The 21,463-nt window shown below is 52.8% G+C and overlaps 1 protein-coding gene across 1 annotated transcript; it reads left to right on the top strand.

Moving 5' to 3' along the window:
• Window positions 1–12,358: 12,358 nt before the first annotated feature.
• Window positions 12,359–13,306, top strand: LOC149526156 (olfactory receptor 52E2-like). Its single transcript, XM_089775418.1, has one exon. The coding sequence runs from the start codon at window positions 12,359–12,361 to the stop codon at window positions 13,304–13,306; it is 948 nt and encodes a 315-aa protein (XP_089631544.1).
• The last annotated feature ends 8,157 nt before the right edge of the window (window positions 13,307–21,463 follow it).

Genomic DNA, 21,463 nt, shown 5'->3' with positions numbered 1-21,463 from the left:
GGTTTTTCCCGGTGCTCTGGCTCAGAGACTCAGCTCAGTGAAGGGCTGGTTGGTGAGACAGTGCTGGGGCCTCATCCCTGAGTCACTGACTGGACAGAGAAATCACCAGTAATCTCATTCCTGTCCTCCCTGGGCTGTGTCAGCAGAAGAAACTGAAGACTCCGTCCGTGTACAACTCTGTAGTTTGAGGGGTAGGCAAATCCTTTGTCCCTAGGACGAGTCCTGGAGTAAGAAGAAGGGCTGAAGAATCAGCCAGGGGCCTGGTCTGAAGGTTGGTGAGAGAGGGAACAGTGCTCTAGACTTTGTTGAAGCTGGGTGAAAGAGGCAGGCCCTGCTCACAGCACTTGGCTAGGATGGGGCTGGTGTTGAAGAAACGCTTGTTCCCCAGAGGCACTAGGCAGAGGCCGTGAGCACCAGAGCAGCACGTTTAGGAGACAGCCCAGTAGCAACACAGTCCCCACAGGTAACAGGGACAGAGCAATGCAGGGCCAGGGCAGGGTCTGACGTGACCATGTGAGGGAGAGCAGTGATTTGATTGAACTCCCATGCAGGTAGGTAAGATCAGAGGGTGGAAACCTGACATGTCAGGAGTGAGGTGTGTCGTGTGTGTCTGTGTAGAGCAAAAGTTCTCTAAAGGGGCTGCACTTTTCTGCCCAAGGGGCGAGTGGAGAAGCCTGTCGTTAAGAAAGCCAGCCCATGGCAACGGGCACACGTGTGTGAGTGTCTGACAGAGGCAGCTGGGTACGAGGACCTGGCTTCATTTGCAATAAGGTTCCTTCTCCCTTTATCTGATTGTGTGTTCATTGGGGATCTCTCAGACTCTACTTCACCAGCTGCTTGCACAGAGCCCATGTAACACACAGAGGAGGTCCCGTGCACAGCCAAATGGGTAACAGCTCAGAGCCAGTGTAACACAGGGGGGAGCCCCCCCCCACACAACCGAATGGGTAACAACATGGTAAGAGGTGAGCAGTGCGAACGGGGGGCAGAGTCACATCTTCCATGTGCCCATAGAACATATGAAAGACCATCTGGGGTCCGAGCAAAGGCCCATGGAGCCCAGCGTCCTCTCTCCACACAGACTGGTGTCCGGAGGAGAGGTACAGGGAATCATCATCCACTGAGCCACCTCCACAGAGCAGGGGAGCATCAAGTGACCAGAGAGGATTTGTGTTTCCCTTGTCTCATCTTTTCTAGATCTCCCTGTCTATCCCTCAGCAAGTTTGCAGATGACACTAAGCTGGGGGGAGAGGTAGATACGCTGGAGGGCAGGGATAGGGTCCAGAGTGATCTAGACACATTGGAGGATTGGGCCAAAAGAAATCTGATGAGGTTCAACAAGGACAAGTGCAGACTCTTGCACTTGGGACAGAAGAATCCCAAGCATTGCTCCAGGCTGGGGATCGACTGGCTAAGTAGCAGGTCAGCAGGAAAGGACCTGGGGATTGCAGTGGATGAGAAAGAAGCTGGATATGGACGTTGTTAAGGGCCCAAAAACAAGTTATTCCAATGTGTCAGAAAGATAGAAAATATGGCAAAAGACCGACTTGGCTTAACCACGAGATCTTGCATGATCTAAAAATTAAAAAGGAGTCATATAAAAATGGAAAGTAGGACAAATGACAAAGGATGAGTATAGGCAAACAGCACAGGAATGCAGGGGCAAGATTAGAGAGGCGAAGGCACAGAAGGAGCTCAAACTAGCTACGGGAATAAAGGGAAACAAGAAGACTTTTTATAAATACATTAGAAGCAAGAGGAACACCAAGGACAGGGTAGGCCCACTGGTCAGTGAGGAGGGAGAAATAGTAACAGGAAACTTGGAAATGGCAGAGATGCTCAATGACTTCTTTGTTTCGGTCTTCACCGAGAAGTCTGTAGGAATGCCTAACATAGTGAATGCTAGTGGGAAGGGGGTAGGTTTAGAACCGTGGTCACCAACAGGTTGATCACACTAGACCAGTCAATCACGAAGCCTTGACCAGTCGATCACGAGGTGTCCTGTCCGCCCCACCCCCATTTCCCTCCCACCCCCGAGTAGTTCCACTACTTACCTCAAGTGAAAATGGAGGTAGTGTCGGCTTCCCGGGGATGGACAGAATCCCGCAGCTTAGCGCCACTTCCAGCAATTCCGGAAGTGCACTAGCTGCTCTGCCGGGTGTCCTGAGGGATGGAGCATCGGCTCCCTGCACCACACAGGAGGGGTGAGTCAGCCTCGGGGCAGTCGCGTGCGGGATTTCCCGGCACGTGTGGGGGGGTCAGCCCCAGGGCAAGCACACATGGGGTTCCCCTGTGCCGGGGGGGGGGGTCGGCCCCGGGACAGGTGCATGCGGGGCTTCCCAGCACTGGGGTTGGCACTGGGGCAAGCATGCGTGGGGTTTCCCTGCGCCAGGGGGGGTCGGCCCCAGGGCAGGCTTGAGCTGGGCTTCTCTGCGCCGTGAGGGGGAGGGGGTGGACCCCGGGGCAGGCACACGCTGGTTTCCCACTGGGGGGGGGGAATCCTGGGAGGAGGCATATGTAGGGGACTCTCTGCCTCCAGTGGCACCCCACGCCCCAGCCCCCACTCCACAGTTATAGAACACTGTCTCCACTCCCATCCCCACTCCCCGAACGCAGTCCCGTCCCCACTCCCCTGTCCCCAGCTACAGAACTCTGTCCCTATTCCCGTCCCCACTCCCTGAACTCTGTCCACACTGGCACTCTGTCCCCTGCTGCAGAAACCTGTCCTATGCCGGCCCAGCACCCTGTTCCCTCTCCCCTGCCCCCAGCCACAGAACTCTGTCCCCACAAAATGTATAATTAGAAATGCTTCATTTTAGATTTAAATAGCATGAATAAAAAACAGACCATTTATTTCATAACTATAAACACGTGATTTTAATTTTATACATCGCATAATTTAAAAATAAACTGTTTATCAGAGTGTGTAAGTAAGGGCTGGGGATAGCAAGTGATGGGCAGGAGGAGAATAGAGAGGGTGGGGCTTCAAGGAAGGGGTGGGGCGGTAGATCTTCGCATGTTCTGAGATTTAAAAAGTGATCTTAGGTGTAAAAAGGTTGACGACCACTGTTTTAGAAGATAAAATAAAAAAAGAAGTTAAAAATCACCTAGAAAAGTTGGATGCCTGCAAGTCACCAGGGCCTGATGAAATGCATCCTAGAATACTCAAGGAGCTGATAGAGGAGGTATCTGAGCCTCTAGCTATCATCTTTGGAAAATCATGGGAGACAGGAGAGATTCCAGAGGACTGGAAAAGGGCAAATCTAGTGCCCATCTATAAAAAGGGAAACAAGAACAACCCAGGTAAACTACAGACCAGTTAGTTTAACTTCTGTGCCAGGGAAGATAATGGAGCAAGTAATTAAGGAAATCATCTGTAAACACTTGGAAGGTGGCAAGGTGATAGGGAACAGCCAGCATGGATTAGTAAAGAATAAATCATGTCAAACCAATCTGATAGCTTTCTTTGATAGGATAACGAGCCTTGTGGATAAGGGAGAAGCGGTGGATGTGGTTACCTAGACTTTAGTAAGGCATTTGATACGGTCTCGCATGATATTCTTAAAATTAAACTAGGCAATTACAACTTAGATGGGGCTACTATAAGGTGGGTGCTTAACTGGCTGGATAACCGTACTCAGAGGCTGCGTCTAGACTGGCATGATTTTGTGGAAATACTTCTAATGGAAAAGTTTTTCCATTAAAAGTATTTCCGCAAAAGAGCATCTAGATTGGTACGGATGCTTTTGCGCACAAAGTGCTTTTGTGCAAAAGCATCCGTGCACACTATAGATGCACTTTTGCACAAGAAAGCTCTGATGGCCATTTCAGCCATCGGGCTTTCTTGCGCAAAAAATTAAGGTACCTGTCTACACTGGCCCTCTTGCACAAGCAGAAGCGTCAGAGTATTTGCACAAGAAGAACTGAATTCTTACATTAGAACATCAGTGCTCACGCGCAAATTCAAGCGGCCAGTGTAGACAGCTGGCAAGTTTTTGCGCAAAAGCAGACACATTTGTGCAAAATATTGCCAGTCTAGACTCACCCAGAGAGTAGTTATTAATGATTCACAATCCTGCTGGAAAGGCATAACAAGTAGAGTTCCACAGGGGTCTGTTTTGGGACCGGCTCTGCTCACTATCTTCTTCAACTATTTAGATATTGGTATAGAAAGTACGCTTATTAAGTTTGCAGATGATACCAAGCTGGGAGGGGTTGCGACTAATCTGGAGGATAGGGTCAGTCTAGACACGATTTTGCACAAGAAAGCCCCGATCGCCATTTTAGCCATCGGAGCTTTTTTGCGCAAAACAGTTCTTCGCTGCCTATACTGGCCCACTTGCACAAGTATTTTTGCACAAGAGGGCTTTTTCCCGAGTGAGAGCGTGAAAGTATTTGCACAAGAAGCACTCATTTTGTACATTACAAAGTCAGTGCTCTTGCGTAAATTCAAGCGGCCATTGTAGACAGCTGGCAAGTTTTTGTGCAAAAGCGGAAGCTTTTGCGCAAAATCCTGCCAGTCTAGATGCACCCGTGGAGTACTGTGTCCAGTTCTGAGCCCTCCACTACAAAAAGGAGTCCACTGGAGTGCGACCAAAATGATTAGGGGGCTGGAGCACATGACCTATGAGAGAGGCTGAGGGATTTGGGTTTGTTTACTCTGCAGAAAAGAAGAGTGAGGGGGGATTTGATGCAGCCTTCAACTTCCTGAAGGGAGGTTCCAAAGAGGCTGGAGAGAGGCTGTTCTCAGCAGTGACAGATGGCAGAACAAGGAGCAATGGGCTCAAGTTGCAGTGGTGGAGGTTTAGGTTGGATATTAGGAAAAACTATTTCCCTAGGAGGGTGGGGAAGTGCTGAGAGGGGGTGGACTCTCCATCCCTAGAGGTGTTCCAGCCATCTGCCCATCCCTACTGGGCATTTCTAGACTATCGGGCCCTATGGGCACTAGGCTTATTCCCAATTCTTCTATTAATGAATGATTATTTAAAATACACAAACACAGAGCGGAGCCAATTCCTCCCTGACTCAGCCCAGAGGCCAAGACGTCTCCTCTCCCTTTGGGAAGAGACTTTAATTGCTGTGGAATCCTCACTATGGATGGAGAATTCAGCAGCACAGACAAGCTTGTCTCCAGCCTATTTACACGGAGACGGTTGCTCATTCATTAGAGGCTGAGGGAACCCCCCTGGGACAGCCCAGAGCTGTATTATAGTCAGTGCCCAGCCCTGTGCCGGCTCTCGGCGCGGGACGCTGCTGCAGACGCTGGGCTGAGAGAGGTGGGGACGCGGCTGCCTGAGGGGGGTTCCAGGGAAGACACGTCCCTCTCCGCACTCACAGGTACCAGCTCTGTCTGAGGGCTCCCCTGCCCCACACACCCGGTACAACAGTGTGTGGGACGGGATAGTGAATAGGTCTGGGGCCCTCTCTGCCCTGCCCAGACATTCCACATCCCTGGGCCCTTGTCACAGGGGATGAGTTTGCTCCGGTGTCACAAGCCAAAAGGTCCCTCTTTTCAATGCTCCCACCCCAGCTGATGGCCTCTAGGCCGGAGGTGGCTGCATTTCCGTGGCCCGGGGATCCTCCAGGATGTACAATTTCAGGACATGCACATCACAAGGCTAATTCTGAGTCCACAGGCTGGACTCTGCTCATGCTCCTCTTAGTGAAAACTGCTGTTGCCATGAGAGCTGAGCAAAGAGCTGAGCAGCCAGTGGTGGGTGAATTCACAGACACCGTCCCCTCCTCCCCGGCCTCTCAGGGCTCCGGCTGTTCACGGAGGGGGTTCCACACGACCTGTGTGTGGTAGGGAGCATGGCAGTGCGGGGGGATCCTCACTAGAGGTGCCAGAGCCCTGGGAACAACTGTCAGGATTTCTCCACTGAGAGAGCCCGCTGCTCCCCTCGCTTCCTGTGAGACGGCAACTGAACTGTCATGCCAAAATGTTCCCGACCCTTTCAGCGGGAAATTTCATTCCAAACCATGACAGTCTGGGGACAGGAAATGCCTTTTTTGGGGAGTAATGTTAGTTTGAACCAAACAGCTGCGTTTCGAGCTAGTGCGCCGGGCGAGAATTTCCTAATGAAGCGCGTGATATTTAAATCCCACCTTCATTAGCAATTTCAGTCGCCTACATTTGTATCCCTGGTCTGAACCCAAATGTAGCAAATGTAGATGTACCCAGAGTAAATTGGCGAGGGGTCCTGTGGCACCTCATAGATTAACTGAAGTGTAGGAGCATAAGCTTTCGTGGGCAAAGACCCACTTCGTCAGATGCAACACGGCTACTCCTCTGATACCAGAATAAATTATTTCCCTAGGCGGGTGGGGAAGCGCTGGGCTGGGTTCCCTAAGAGGTGGTGGAGTCTCCTTCCCTAGAGATGTTTAAGTCTCGGTTTGAGAAAGCCCTGGCTGGGTTGGTTTAGTTGGGATTTGTCCTGCCTAGCGCAGGGGGCTGAACTCGATGGACTTCTGAGGTCTCTTCTAGACCTGGGGTTCTGTGATTCTATGAAATGCCTGGGACACTTTCTTGATCGATAATCCAGGAGGGACCTTTTGCCCATCACATCTGAGCTCCTGGTCCCCACAAGGCATTAAGTGTCACAGAGACACCATGTGCTCATCTCTATCACATGTGTCTCCCTGAGAGGTGGGCCATACGTGGCTTTTACTTCATGGAAACCTGGAGTCTCAGAGATGGACCTGCAGGGGTCAGCGGGGGTAAGCCCTGCCGTGATGCAGACTTGGCTGTGTCTAAAGCATCCCAGAGCACTCGCTAGCCCCTTCCTTTGGAAATCCTCCAGCGCAGGAGCTTCCCAACCCCTGAGGCGTCTGTTTTGGAGTCCTGACCCCGTTAGGGAGTTCTCCCCGGGATTTAATCTAAACCGGCCCTGCTGGTCTGTGGCTGCAGAGCACAACGAGCACCTGAAGACCCTTGTCACGTCCCCCCTTCATCTCCAAAGTCGAGCTGTCCGGTTCCTTCCCCTTTGCTCTGTGCCCTGCATTCCACCCCTTGGATCCTTGGGGTAGCTCAGCTCTGGATCCTTTCCGTGTCTCCACATCCTCTCTGGACATTGCTGGCCCAATCTGGACACAGGGCTCCATCAAAGTAGATTGGTGCTAACGTGCCCTGTGGTTTCTGTTCTCTGCCTCTCCTAATGCAAGCCCAGAATTGCTTTGGCTTTTTTTTCGCAACAGCGCCAAACCCCACAGCTCTGAGATGTAGCTGTGTCAGCCTAATCCCGGCACAGAAAGCATGAAGTCCGTGGAATAATTCTTCCCCAGAGCTAGCTACTGCATCTGGGAGAGGCAGATCACCTGCGCTGCCGGGACAGACCTTGTGGTTGGGGTAAGCAGTGTCCACAGCGAAGCGCTATGGCAGCGCGGCTGTAGGATGTGGAGAGCGGAGAAGCCGGCAAACAGATCTTCCAGGAAAGCATCTAGTTTGGATGTGTAGACACAGTTAGAGTGGGGGGAGGTCTAGGTTGAAAAAACATTTCCCTAGTAGGGTGGGGAAGCACTGGAAAGGGTTCCCTAGAGAGGGGGTGGAATCTCCATCCTTAGCATGTTTAAGTCCTGGCTGGACAAAGCCTTGGCTGGGATGATTGAGTTGGGTTGGTCCTGCTTTGGGCAGGGGGCTGGACTCGGTGACTCCTCAGGTCTCTTCCAACCCTGCAATTCTAGGATTCCATGATTCTAAATAAGGGGATACCTCTGCCCCAGTGCCTGCAGAACCAGCTGTGGGCAGGAATTTACTCCCCCCGTGTATCACGCTGGCTCGGCGCAGACAGACAGGCTCCCTGGATTGGATCCCTCCTGTTCTGCTCAGAAGGTGTGACCGTGTCTAGCCTCAGAGCTCACTCAGTGGGGTGACTTCCACTGCCTCCTGGGCCAGACCAGGACAGACCTCTTGTCACAGCTCTATGCACAGATAGAAACAACTGACCCAGGTCCCCTCCCACGCACAAGCTACAACCTGTTACCGGGCACAGAGCTGGATAAACAAATCGCTGTCCATCCTGCCCTCATCTGAGATGCTGCCCTGCCCCGGGTCGGTCTGCCTCTCCTTCCTCTGGGGCATGTAGGTACCAAGATGTCTGTGAGCAAGGTGCTCCGGTACCAGCCCTCTGCAACGTGTTTATGGGCTGTGCCTTGTCCCGTTAGGTCGAGTGCTTCCCTAATACCAGCCCTGGTCTAGCCAAGTTCTGTTCTAGCCTCTTCCTCCCAGCTTAGCTTTGCTTTATGTTAGCAAAGTCTAGTCCACTGATGCCTAGGCCACAGGTCTCACACCAGTCCTGGGATACACGGGTTTCTCCTTAAGGCCTCTTTTCTTTACCCAACCACAGACAGCATGAGCACCTGGTAACCCTCTGTGGAGCCACATCCAGATCCTCCACTTCAATGCTGAGGTTCCAGGGAGAGCCACCTGGAGCCCTTCGGCACTGAGATCAAACAACTCCTCATTGATCCTGGTTAGGAAGCCCTGGGACGTGATTCCATCGGAAAGGCTGGTGCAGGGGGGACGGGGCATCTCATGAGAGACGTGGCCAAACCCTCTGGAATGTAAAATTAGGGAACCGGCTGCATATGGCTGTGGTTGCCAGACACAAACGACAGAGCACGCCTTCTTTGAATGGTCCATCACGCTGTTCCCAGTGGTGTGAGGGATGTTCCCCGGTTCACTGCTCTGGCTACGTGCTGCCTATCAAACCGAGACACGCTTTGTAACCGTGGGCACCTAACCAAGCCATATGACAGGTGAAGAGTCTCTGTGTCCCTAACAGAGTTCTCCAGTCGGTGGGTCCCTCTTCCAAGAAGAGAATGTGGCCTTTATGTAAACACTTGGGTTGCATAGGCCCAACTCAGGAAACACTCCACTTCAGTCTGGGCACCTGTCCCGCTTCCCTCATTGTGACCACTCTGCTGTCAGTCACAAATCTTAACTGCACAGATTTTCTATTTCCTGCCAGGTCAGTCAAAAAAATATCTGAGAGCATCAGGCTAGGAAAGTGATCCCTGCAGAACGGCACCAGAAATGCACCATTGGCTGGCAAAGGCCCATTGACAAAGGCTTTCTGACATCTGTCAGTTACCAGAGATTAGTCTGTTTGATGTGCGCTGAACTGATATTGCAGAGTGTTGGTTTATTTATCTGAGGGACTTCCCCTACAGAAATTACGTGTTCCAGAGATTAGACAACAGTGTACTATTATTAATGGATGAGACTGGATTCATTTGACAAGACTTAGTTTCCATAAACCATGTTGTTGACTGGCATTTATTATATTCCTTGATTCCTTGATTTTCTGACCAATCCCACATCAGCTTTTAACTGTTGCATCACCTTGTCAATACAAACAACAAGATGTCCTGTGGCACCTTAGGGTATGTCTACACTACCCCGCTAGTTCGAAGTAGCGGGGTAATGTAGGCATACCGCACTTGCAAATGAAGCCCGGGATTTGAATTTCCCGGGCTTCATTTGCATAAGCGGGGAGCCGCCATTTTTAAGACCCCGCTCGTTCGAACCCTGTGCCGCGAACTAGGCACAAACTAGGTAGTTCGAACTAGGCTTCCTAGTTCGAACTACCGTTACTCCTCGTGGAATGAGGAGTAACGGTAGTTCGAACTAGGAAGCGTAGTTCGAACTACCTAGTTCGTGCCTAGTTCGCGGCACAGGGTTCGAACGAGCGGGGTTTTAAAAATGGCGGAGCCCTGCTTATGCAAATGAAGCCCGGGAAATTCAAATCCCGGGCTCCATTTGCAAGTGCGGTATGCCTACATTACCCTCCTTGTTCGAACTAGGAGGGTAGTGTAGACATACCCTTATAGACTAACAGATTTATTGGAACATAAACTGTCATGGGCAAGGACCCACTTTGTCAGATGCATATAAGGTGCCACAGGGCTTTTCCTTGTGTATGCAGATTCAGACTAACCCAGCTACCACTGTGATACTTGTCTATATTGTGAACTATCTATTTTCTTTGAATAGTTTGCATTTAATACACAGCTGCCCTTCATCTGCCTTTAAGAAAAAATATCTGGTGTTGCTGTAGCCGGGTTGTGTATTTTTAGTTCCAACTGAGGCGTGTGGTTTATCACACAGTTCATAATTCCTGGGTTGGTGAATCTGCGTTTCTACTGTAGATGCTGTTTGACAGCTTCCTTGACTGCTAATGCACGGGTGAGTATTTCATCCCCTGATGCAATACCAGAACCTCATCGTGCTTTGGGAATGCAGAAGCCTTGTGAATACATCGACCTTTCCTGTAACATTAAGAACCTCTGCTAGGAAATGGCAAAAGCCTTGTTTAAGGATTTCTTTTATTCAGAATCCAATTAATAATCTCATTTTTGTTATCCTTAACCTGCCACGCACGGGATTTCCCAAGGTCTCTAATATCACTTATCAATAGTCACAACTTCCCTTTCTATTACTGTACATTCCTCTCCCACTAGCAGCTGTTCTCACTGCATCTGAAGAGGGGGAAAGTTCTCTGCTTTCCTGACTGCGGAATGCTGGCTTTGGAGCTCTCCATTAATGTCTTCTTAAGAACTCCCAGTTTGCATCCCTGTTGTAAAGTTGAGTTTCCTGTTTAGTTTGGCTCATAATTTCGCTCAGCTGTGGGGCCAGTACTATTGAAGCACTAAGTGCCTGTCGATATCACTGCCTGGGGTCTGTTCCCTGTTGGTCCATTTGAATGTAGTTGTTGGGATATGGAAGAGTTAATAGGGGTCCAGGAAGGCAATACACGAGTGGCAGGGGCCTGGCCAGAGCAGGCATTCTCCTTTCTGATGCATAAACACGGTGTTTCCTCTTTCCTTGCGGTCTGAAAAACCAGGTGAGCATACGGTTGCACCAAGACAGTGAGTTGGAGGAAAGCATCTTTGTCAACAGCATTTTCTTCACTTTCCCTTGCTTGTTCCCACTCGCTCTGTAAGCACACTTCCAGGTCACATCCTTTGTGAATTCATGTACAAAAATGGATAAAGGAGAATAACCGGTACTAAAGCATTGCCACTCAGAACTGTGCGTTGGGGTTCACGGTGAAACGAATATCTGCAATAAAGAGGGCTGTTTACTTCATCCCTTCCTTTGTCAGCCTGTCTCTTCTCTAGGGTTACATCTGCACTGCAAGCTTATTTCAGAAAAAGCTATTGTGGAAGACATCCTCCAGAATAGCTCATTTCAAAAGAGAACATCCATAGTACGGGGAAGCCTCCAAATTAGTCTGAGGCAGGCTCCCCTAGTGTGGACGTGCTACCTCGATTTAGACGCCCCAGGAGGCACTGGGGAGGAATAACTGACAATGGCCTGGGGAGAACTATTTCGACATAGCAGCAGTGGAGCGTCCACACACCCTCTTCTGAAAGAGCTTTGTCACAAGAGGAGTTATTCCTCGTGCAATGAGGTTTACGCACCTCGGAAAGAGCCTTCCATTATTTTGATTTTCTTTTGAAATATCTCAATTGCTGTGCGGAAGCTACTGTTGTTTTTCCCAACAATGACTGGTATTGAGGAACAAAGGAGCAGTGTAGACGCACCCTAGCAGTATGCAGTTCCAGTTTTTGGTTGGGTTCTCCTCTCCCACATGCCCACTTTTTTGTCTCTTCTCTAAAATAAACAGGCCCAGAGTTTTCAGTCTGGCTCACTAGGGCAGCCTGCCCCATTGCCACAGTTGGTCTCAGGAATCCTATTTCCCCCTGCTCTTCCCTTCCCAGAGAAGGCTGTCTGCTGCCACTTTGCCTGGAGAGACCGAGGGACCAATTCTGAGCACACACCCCACTCAGGCCAGTTTCAATCCCACTTTTAGGTATCTGAACTTTGTGCTTGTTTTACCCACTACAGCGAATCAGCGAGTGATTCCACTGACCTGTAATTAATGCCACTCGGGAGCTGACCCTCAGGGCGTCCTAGCTCTGTTTGTCACCGGGCACAAGTCTTTGGTTTTCCCACTCCCTGATTCTGAGCCATCAGGTAAACAGGGAAACCTGCCTGGGTTTCATTGCGATACGGAGCAATGGCGGGTAATGTGTGTCCAAATTCAGATTTGTTCCTGCTGCCACAAGCTTTAGGGATTGGTGGCCCAGCGAGCACCATCCGACATGGGACGGACCCTGCAGGGCCAGTTGTACAAAGGGAATTTCACTGACTAGCAAAAGTGATATTTTCAGTGTGTGCAGAGACTGACGTGCTTCCCCCATGAGCAGAGCCTTCAGTAATGCGTTCTCTCCCTCCAGGCGTATGTACTGCGAGTGTCATCTTCAACCCTGGGTGCACAGAAGAAGTCGGGGGCTTGTACGGTGGATGCAGGAGACACTGATCTGCATCAGAGTTGGACACCTTCTCCGCAGTTCTATGGCACATTCCAACACAACACACTTGACCAACCCCTCTACCTTCATCCTTCTGGGCATCCCTGGCATGGAGAAGGCCCATGGCTGGATCTCCATCCCCTTCTGCACCATGTACGTCATAGTAATCTTGGGGAACTTCACCATCCTGTTCATCGTGAAGAGGGAGTCGAGCCTCCATGAGCCCATGTACTATTTCCTCTGCATGCTGGCCGTCTCCGACCTCATCCTAACTACGTCCGTCCTGCCCAAAATGCTGAGCATCTTCTGGTTCAATGCCAGGGAGATCGATTTCAGTGCCTGCCTCACCCAGATGTACTTCATTGACTGCTTCTATTTGGTAGGTTCTGGGATCTTCATAGCCATGGCGTTGGATCGCTACGTGGCCATCTGCCATCCCCTCAGACATTCCACCATCCTGACAAGCCCCATGGTGGCTAAGATCGGCCTGGCTGTGTTGCTGCGCAGTGGCCTGCTCATGTTACCCCGTCCCTTTCTGGCCAGACAGTGGCCATATTGCAGAACCAACATCATCCCCCAGCCGTACTGTCTGCACATCGCCGTGGTGAGCCTGGCCTGCGCCGACATTCGTGTCAGTAGCTACTACGCCCTCGCTGTGACATTGTGTGGGATAGGTCTGGATGCGCTACTGATCGCCGTATCCTATATCCACGTCCTCAGGGCCATCTTCAAACTCCCCACAAAGGACGCCCGGCTCAAGACATTTGGAACCTGCAGCTCCCACCTGTGCGCCATCCTCGCCTTTTACATCCCTAATCTTTTCATCACACTCATAGCCCGGCTTGGCCAGATTTTGCCCCTACACTTCCACATTCTTTTTGCCAACTTGTGCATTTTGATGCCTCCCACGCTCAACCCCATCATCTACGGGGTGAGGACCAAACGGATCTGGACCAGGTTGCTCTCCCTCTTTACTCAAAAAGGGGTCTAATGTTTTTCCCGGTGCTCTGGTTTGGAGACTCAGCTCAGTGAAGGGCTGGTTGGTGACACAGGGCTGGGGTCTCATCCCTGAGTCACTGACTGGACAGAGAAATCACCAGTAACCTCCTTCCTGGCCTCACTGGGCTGTGTCAGCAGAAGAAACTGAAGACTCAGTCTGTGTAGAACTCATATACCCCCAGTAGCTTGGGAGAGAGGCAAAGCCTTTGTCTCTAGGACTCATCCTGGAGTAAGAAGAAGGGTTTAAAGATCAGCCAGAGGCCTGGTGTGAGGCTCATGATATAGGGAATAATGCTCAAGACTTTGTTAAAAATGGGAGGAAGAGGCAGGCCTTGATCACAGCACGTTGCTAGAACAGGGCTGGTTTTCAGAAATGCTTGTGTCCCAGAGGCACCAGGTAGAGGCCGTGAGCACGCTGTAGAGGTCTGGTACCAGAGCAGCTTGATAGGAGACTGTCCGGTAGCTTCACACTCCCCACAGGTAATAGGGACAGGCCATCCGACGGCCAGGGTAAGGTCTGACATGACAACGTGTGTGAGAGCGATGATTTGAATGAATCCCCAAACCACCAGATGGGCATGTCTACACTACGGTGCTATTTCGATTTAACTGAATTCAAAATAGTTAATTTGAATTAAGCTAATTCGAAATAACGCATCTACACACAAAAACTATTTTGAAATAATGTTTTGCTATTTCTAAATAGTGCATCCACACTGATTGGATGCTGGATCACATTTTAGGGCAGCTGAAACTGGTTCCAGCAGGGCATCAGGTCAGTAGTTGCTTTGTGTGGCTGCTGTCTGAGGCTATATGAGGCTCGTGCTTAAAGGGACCATCCCTGGACAGCCGGTTCTCAGCTTTCCCGCTTGCTTGCCTACTTCACTGAGGGACAGCAAAGAATTTTCCTCTGTTTCGGTCGCTCTCGTTTGGGACACCGCAGCAGTCGGCACCATGGAGCCAGAGCTGCCCCTGGGCACTCTGGTGCTCATGTTGAACGTCATGCTGCAAGCCTGGCAGCAATTGCTGGAGGCTGCCTGGCACCTTCTGCTGCAGGCCAGCCCCCTGGCCCTCACCCTACCCCCCTCGGGGCTGTGGAGGAGCAACGCCCGGATGCCAGCATGCCCCGCCACATCTGGCGTCTGACACCAGCAGTGACTGGTGGGACCACATCATCCTGGAGCGCTGGGGAGACCAACAGTGGACCCAGAACTTCAGGATGAAGAAGGACACTTTCCTGGAGTTCTGCGAGTGGCTCGCCCCTGCTCTGCAGTGATGGGACACATGCATGAGGCCCTCCATTCCCCTCCACAAGCGGGTGGCCATCGCCGTCTGGAAGCTCTCCACGCCGGACAGCTACCGATCCGCCGGCAATCAGATTGGCATGGGGAGATCAACCATCAGAGTGGTGCTCATGCAGGTACTGCACTCACCAGCCACTGAGCCAGGAGGGGGAGATGCAAGGAGGACACAGGCTGGCCCAGGGAAACGTGGGGGAGGTGGAGTAAGTGCCCTCCCCAGGAGAGTTCGGTCTGTCCCAGCCACGCTACAGACCATCCGCGGTGGCCAACGGGAGTTGCTCCTGGGAGTGGGGCGTGAAGCAGTGGCGGGGAACGAAGACGCCCAGCCAGCCGGGCATCCCAGTGACCCTCGGTTTTGTGTGTCTCTCTGCAGGTGGTCAAGGCCATCAACAGGGTGCTGCTCCACATAGTCGGCGGCCTCATCGACCTGGACACAGTCATACAGGTCTTCCCCAACTGTGGGGGGGCAATCGACAGGATGCACATCCCCATCCGTGCCCCAGACCATCAGGCCTCCCTCTACATCAACAGGAAAAGGTACTTCTTTGTGCTCCTGCAGGCTGTGTTTGAACAACGGGGCCAGTTCACGGACATCAAAATGGACTGGCCCGGCAAGGCACACGACGCGCGAGTGTACCGCAACTCCTCCGTGTGCCAGAGGCTGCACACCGGGACTTTCTTCCCTGACCGCCAGATCAGGGTCGGGGACGTGGACGTGCCAGTATGCCTGCTGGGGGATGCATCGTACCTCCTACAGCCCTGGCTGATGAAGCACTACACGGGACACCTCAACCCCTCCCTGCAGGACTTCAGTTCCAGGCTCAGCAGGGCCCGCATTGTGGTCGAGGGGGCCTTCGGCCAACTGAAAGCCCGATATAGATGCATCCTCACCCGCCTCGACCTCTCCCAGCACAATATTCTGCATGTGGTGGCAGCGTGCTGTGTGCTCTACAATTTGTGTGAGAGGAACGGGGAGGCTTTCCTGCCAGCCTGGATGGCAGAGGCTGCCTGCCTGGCTGGCCAGTATGCACAGCCCCACACGGCTGCCAGCCAGGAGGCCCTTTAGGGGACTGTCCGCATTTGGGAAGGCCTGCGGGAGAGATTCCAGGCAGATGAGGACTGAAGTCCCCCTGGCGTGCCCCACTAGGGCCTTGTGCCCTGCATTCCACGCCCACCTCCTTCCCCTTTCTCCTCCCTAACCCCCTTATTGATGTACAATAACAACACCTGCGTTACCACAAAAAATTCTCTTTATTTAACATAACTGGGCTGAGGGGAGGAGGGGAATGAGGGTGGGAGAGGGGAGAGGGGAAAGCTAGGAGGAGGGAGCTGGAAGCGGGAGGCAAGGGGAGGAATGGGGAGGGGAGGGAAGCTCAGGGTTGCGGGTCTTGCCCTCCCTCCCATCTTTCAGCACTGTGGGTGCGGGGGCCTCGGCGTTCCCGGGGGGAGTGGGTATGGCGGGTGGGGCAGGAGGGACGGGGTGTGGAAGAAGCGGGAGGGGGAGCAGGGGTGGGAGGAGGAGCGATCGCTGGGGAGGCCGCAGGGGCTGGCGCAGCAGGAGGCACCAATCGGTCTGCCAGGGCCTGCAGGTGCTCGCAGAGGGCACGGCCCTGCTCTCACAGCTCCCACAAGCTCTCCCGCCGCAGCTGCAGGTCTTCTTGCACCCAGTGCTCCTGGCTGTGGACCTGCTGTCCCTGTAAGCGCAGCTGCTGCCTCTGAAACTCCTCCTGATTGTGGGTGCACCTGCTGGCCTGGCTGCGGATGAATGGTTCAGGCGGGGTGGTGTGCCCTGCACCCGCAGGTGCTGCGGCTGTGGTGAAGCAAGAGAAGTGGTCAGTTCTCCCTGGGGACACAGTGGGTGAAACCCAGGCCCCCTCTGCAAGGCGAGGACGGCAGGTCTCCGCACCATCCCATCCTGCTATCCCCGGGAGTGTGAGCTGGCCCAGGACTGCACCCTAGCCCCTGTGCTGCCAATAGTGTGGTGTGGGGGGGGAAGGGAGATGTGTCCTGCCTCTGTGTAGAGGGGGCGACTGGAGGAAGGGCAGTGCAGTGTCTCTTCCTGGGGTCAGGAGCCAGTCATGTGCCTTCACGCGCAGACGCGTGTGGGAACAGGCCAGGGCCCCTGCATGGCACCCAGTTGGGGCCACAAGTCCCGGCTGCCACGGCAGATGCACAGGTTGCCGCTTGCTCCGTGGTCAGCAAGGCGCACAGTCCCTGGGCTCCTCCCACCCGCCTCTCATGAGGTTTGGCACTCACATGTGGAGGGCTCCCCAGCCTCAGGTGAGGCTGCTGACGGGCTCTCCGGTTTGGCTCGGGGGTCCTGGGTGCAGGGCACGCTCCCCACAGGCTCCTTGCTGTCATCCTCCTCCTCTTCCTCCTCTTCCCCTGTGTCGGGGCAGGGCCCTCTGCCCCGGTGTCAATGACCACTAGAGGGGCACAGAGTGTCTGACCCCCCAGGAAGTGGGCCAGGGCCTCATACTGCGGGCAGGCCTCCGGGTCAGACCCCGGTTGGGAGGCCCTGGCATCCCGTCATTGAGAGAGCCAGCCCATGGCAACGGGCACACGTGTGAGAGTGTCTGACAGAGAAAGCTGGGTACGAGGACCTGGCTTCATTTGCAATAAAGTCGTGAGGTTCCTTCGCCCTTTATCTGATTGTGTGTTCATTGGGGATCTCTCAGACTCTGCTACACCAGCTGCTTGCACAGAGCCGGTGTAACACATGGAGGAGCCCACACGCACAGCCGAATGGTTATCGGCACAGAGCCGCTGTAACACACAGGGGAATGCCTACACACAGCCATATGGGTATCAGCACAGAGCCAGTGTAACACACAGGGGAGCCCCATCACACAACCGAATGGGAATCGGCAAAGATCCCGGTGCAACACATGGGGGACCCCCCCACACACCACTGAATCATAGAATACTAAGACTGGAAGCGACCTCGAGAGACATCGAGTCCAGTCCCCTGCCCTCTGACAGGACCAAATACTGTCTAGACCATCCCTGATAGACATTTATCTAACTTGCTCTTCAATATCTCCAGAGACGGGGATTCGACCTCCTCCCTGGGCAATTTATTCCAGTGTTTCCCCACCCTGACAGGTAGGAACTTTTTCCTAATGTCCAACCTAAACCTCCCTTGCTGCAGTTTAAGCCCATTGCTTCTTGTTCTATCCTCAGAGGCCAAGATGAACAAGTTTTCTCCCTCCTCCTCATGACACCCTTTTAGATACCTGAAAACGGCTATCATGCCCCCCCTCAGTCTTCTCTTTTCTAAACTAAACAAACCCAATTCGTTCAGCCTTCCCTCATAGCTCATGTTCTCTAGACCTTTCATCATTCTCGTTGCTCTTCTCTGGACCCTCTCTAATTTCTCTACATCTTTCTTGAAATGCGGTGCCCAGAACTGGACACAATACTCCAGCTGAGGCCCAACCAGCGCAGAGTAGAGCGGAAGAATGGCTTCTCGTGTCTTGCTCACAACACACCTGTTAATACATCTCAGAATCGTGTCTGCTTTCTTTGCAACAGCATCACACTGCTGACTCATATTTAATTGTGGTCCACTATAACACCCAGATCCCTTTCTGCCGTACATATGAATGGGTCTACAGGGATCCGACCAAAAACCCATCTAGTCCACACAGACTGGTGCCCAGAGGAGAGGAACAGGGAAAACATCATCCACTGAGCCACCGCCACAGAGCAGGGGATCAGCAAGTGACCAGAGAGGGTTTGTGTTTCCCTTTTCTATTCTTTTCTAGATCTCTCAGTGTATCTTTATTAATGACTGGCTGAGGGGATGGGTTGCACCCTTGGCAAGTTCGCAGATGACACTTAGCTGGGGGGGAGGTAGATGCGCTGGAGGGCAGGGATAGGGTCAAGAGTGACCTGGACAGATTAGAGGATTGGGCCAAAAGAAATCAGATGAGGTTCGGAGTCCTGCCTTTGGAAGGGAAGAATCCCAGGCATTGTTCCAGTCTGGGGACCGACTGGCTAAGTAGCAGTTCTGCAGAAAAGGACCTGGGGATTCCAGTGGAAGCTGGAGATGAGTCAAGAAGGTTCTCGTAGCCAAGAAGGCTAATGGCAGATGAGGGTGCATTAGGAGGAGCATTGCCAGCAGGTCCAGAGACGTGATTGTTCCCCTTTATTCAGCTCAACTGAGGCCACATCTGCAGTACTGCGTCCACTTCTGGGCCCCCCACTACAAAAAGGATGTGGACGAAAGTGAGAGGGTCCATTGGAGGGCGACCAAAATGATTAGGGGGCTGGAGCGCATGACCTACGAGGAGAGGCTGAGGGACTTGGGTTTGTTCAGTCTGCAGAAGAGAAGAGTGAGGGGGGATTTGAGAGCAGCCTTCAGCTGCCTGAAGGGAGGTTCCAAAGAGGACGGAGAGAGGCTGTTCTCAGTGGTGAGGGAGGGCAGAACAAGGAGAAATGGTCTCAAGTTACATTGGAGGAGGCTTAGGGTGGAGATTAGGAAAAACAATTTCCCTAGGCGGGTGGGAAGCGCTGGGATGGGTTCCCTAGGGCGGGGACGGAATCACCATCCCTAGAGGTGTTTAAGTCCCAGCTTGACAAAGCCCTGGCGGGGATGGTTGAGTTGGGGTTGGTCCGGCTTGGGACAGGGGGCTGCACTCGATGACCAGCTGAGATCTCTTCCAGCCATAGGATTCTCTCTGCCCTTCCCTCCTGGGCATTTCTAGGCTATGGGACCCTATCGGCACTAGGCATAGTCCCAATTCTTCTATTAATGAATGATTATTTAAAATACACAAACACAGAGAGGAGCCAATTCCTCCCTGACTCAGCCCAGAGGCCAAGACGTCTCCTCTCCCTTTGGGAAGAGACTTTAATTGCTGTGGAATCCTCACTATGGATGGAGAATTCAGCAGCACAGACAAGCTTGTCTCCAGCCTATTTACACGGAGACGGTTGCTCATTCATTAGAGGCTGAGGGAATCCCCTTGGGTTGGCCCAGAGCTGTATTATAGTCAGTGCCCAGCCCTGTGCCGGCTCTCGGCGCGGGACTCTGCTGCAGACGCTGGGCTGAGAGAGGTGCGGGACGCGGCTGCCTGAGGGGGGTTCCAGGGAAGACACGTCCCTCTCAGCACTCACAGGTACCAGCTCGAGCTGACGGGCTTTCCTGCCCCACACACCCAGCACTACAGTGTGTGGGACGGGATAGTGAATAGGTCTGGGGCCCTCTCTGCCCTGCCCAGACATTCCACATCCCTGGGCCCTTGTCACAGGGGATGAGTTTGCTCCGGTGTCACAAGCCAAAAGGTCCCTCTTTTCAATGCCCCCACCCCAGCTGATGGCCTCTAGGCCGGAGGTGGCTGCATTTCCGTGGCCCGGGGATCCTCCAGGACGTACGATTTCAGGACATGCACATCACAAGGCTAATTCTGAAGCCAAGACCTGGACTCAGTCAGGTTCCTCTTAGTGAAAACTGCTGTTGCCGTGAGAGCTGAGCAAAGAGCTGAGCAGCCAGTGGTGGGTGAGTTCACAGACACTGTCCCCTCCTCCTCCGGCCTCTCAGGGCTCCATCTGTTCACGGAGGGGGTTCCTCACGACCTGCAGGGCAAGGGGCTACTCGATGAAGCTGCCAGGGCCCCTCCTGGGAACATCTGTTAGAATTTCTCCACATCAGGGAGACACCCCGAGTGGGAAGTTTCAGTCCAAACCATCTGTCACATTACCAAATTGGAGGGAAGCAGCCAGATCGCTGCTGCACCCCTAGGTGGGGGTGTTGGCCCCAGAAATTGGTATAAAAGGGAGCCATGTGGGGTATTGAATGGGAACTTATTGTTTGCTGATCTTATGTACGTTATTTATGTGAGTGTATAATGTCTGTGTGTGTAGGTAGGAATCTGTAATCTGTGTGGAAGCTGAATATTTCTGTGAATGTGGTTAAGCATGGCTATGGACAGGCTGATTAGCCAGGCCCTGTAGGACAATGGCACTTGATGGGCCAAAGACACACCCAAAGAATGGGGGCTGTCACCTGAGGGCAGCCAGCAGGAAACACAGAGATTGGCCTCTGACCAGGTGACTTGCTGCATACAAGAAGAGGCCAGGAAGGGGGTATAAAGAGGCCATGTGGTAGATGCCATTTGGTTCTCAGCTCAGCACTTCATCCCAGAGGCAGCATTGCAGGGATTGAAGGGCCCGAAAGACCTGTGGACCCATCCTGATCGTAGGATGTGCAATAAGAACTTGTAAACCAGCAGCTGTAACATCTCTGCTAGAGCCTGCATCGAGAACTGGGAGATTCGGTGCATGTAACATACTGTACTTTAATAACCTTACTCTCAGGCTTTTCTTTCTTGTGTTAATAAACCTTTAGTTGTTAGATGCTTAAGGATTGGCCGAGCGTGATTTGTGGGTAAGGTTCAAAGTATAAATTGGCCAAAGATCTGTGGCTGGTTTCTTGGAACCGGACAGAACTTGTTCGGGGTAGGTGGGATTGGGTGCCAGGACCCCCCACCCGTGTATAGGCCCGGGGCCATCTGGGGCACGGATATTGCTGGGGTGTCGGAGGGGTTTTGCTCGTGAGGCTTCAGGCAGGCTGCTGAAGCGCTCTGGGACTGGTTTGTGGCCTGTGTGGAGAGGTCACCAGTAGGGAGGCTGTAAGCAGCTCCGGATTCGAGCAATTCACCCTGAGTGGACGCCCTCAGCTGTGCCCAGACACGGCCCGGTCCGTCACAGCGGCGTAGTCGGCAGGATCCACAGATCTTGGTCAATTGAGCTTTGGGATCAGGACCCCACGCTGTCTAAATTTGATTTTTAGTACTGAGAGTTTGGTTGGGTAAAGGGCAGCCGAAATGAGTCAGTGCCAGTAT

Source organism: Pelodiscus sinensis, chromosome 1, assembly GCF_052426305.1.
Source record: "Pelodiscus sinensis isolate ZL-2025 chromosome 1, ASM5242630v1, whole genome shotgun sequence".
Taxonomy (NCBI): domain Eukaryota; kingdom Metazoa; phylum Chordata; order Testudines; family Trionychidae; genus Pelodiscus; species Pelodiscus sinensis.
This window is presented reverse-complemented; position numbering and strand designations above follow the sequence as displayed.

Coding starts and splice junctions, on each gene's coding strand:
- LOC149526156 (XM_089775418.1), top strand. CDS start 12,359: ATGGCACATTCCAACACAACACACTTGACCAACCCCTCTACCTTCATC.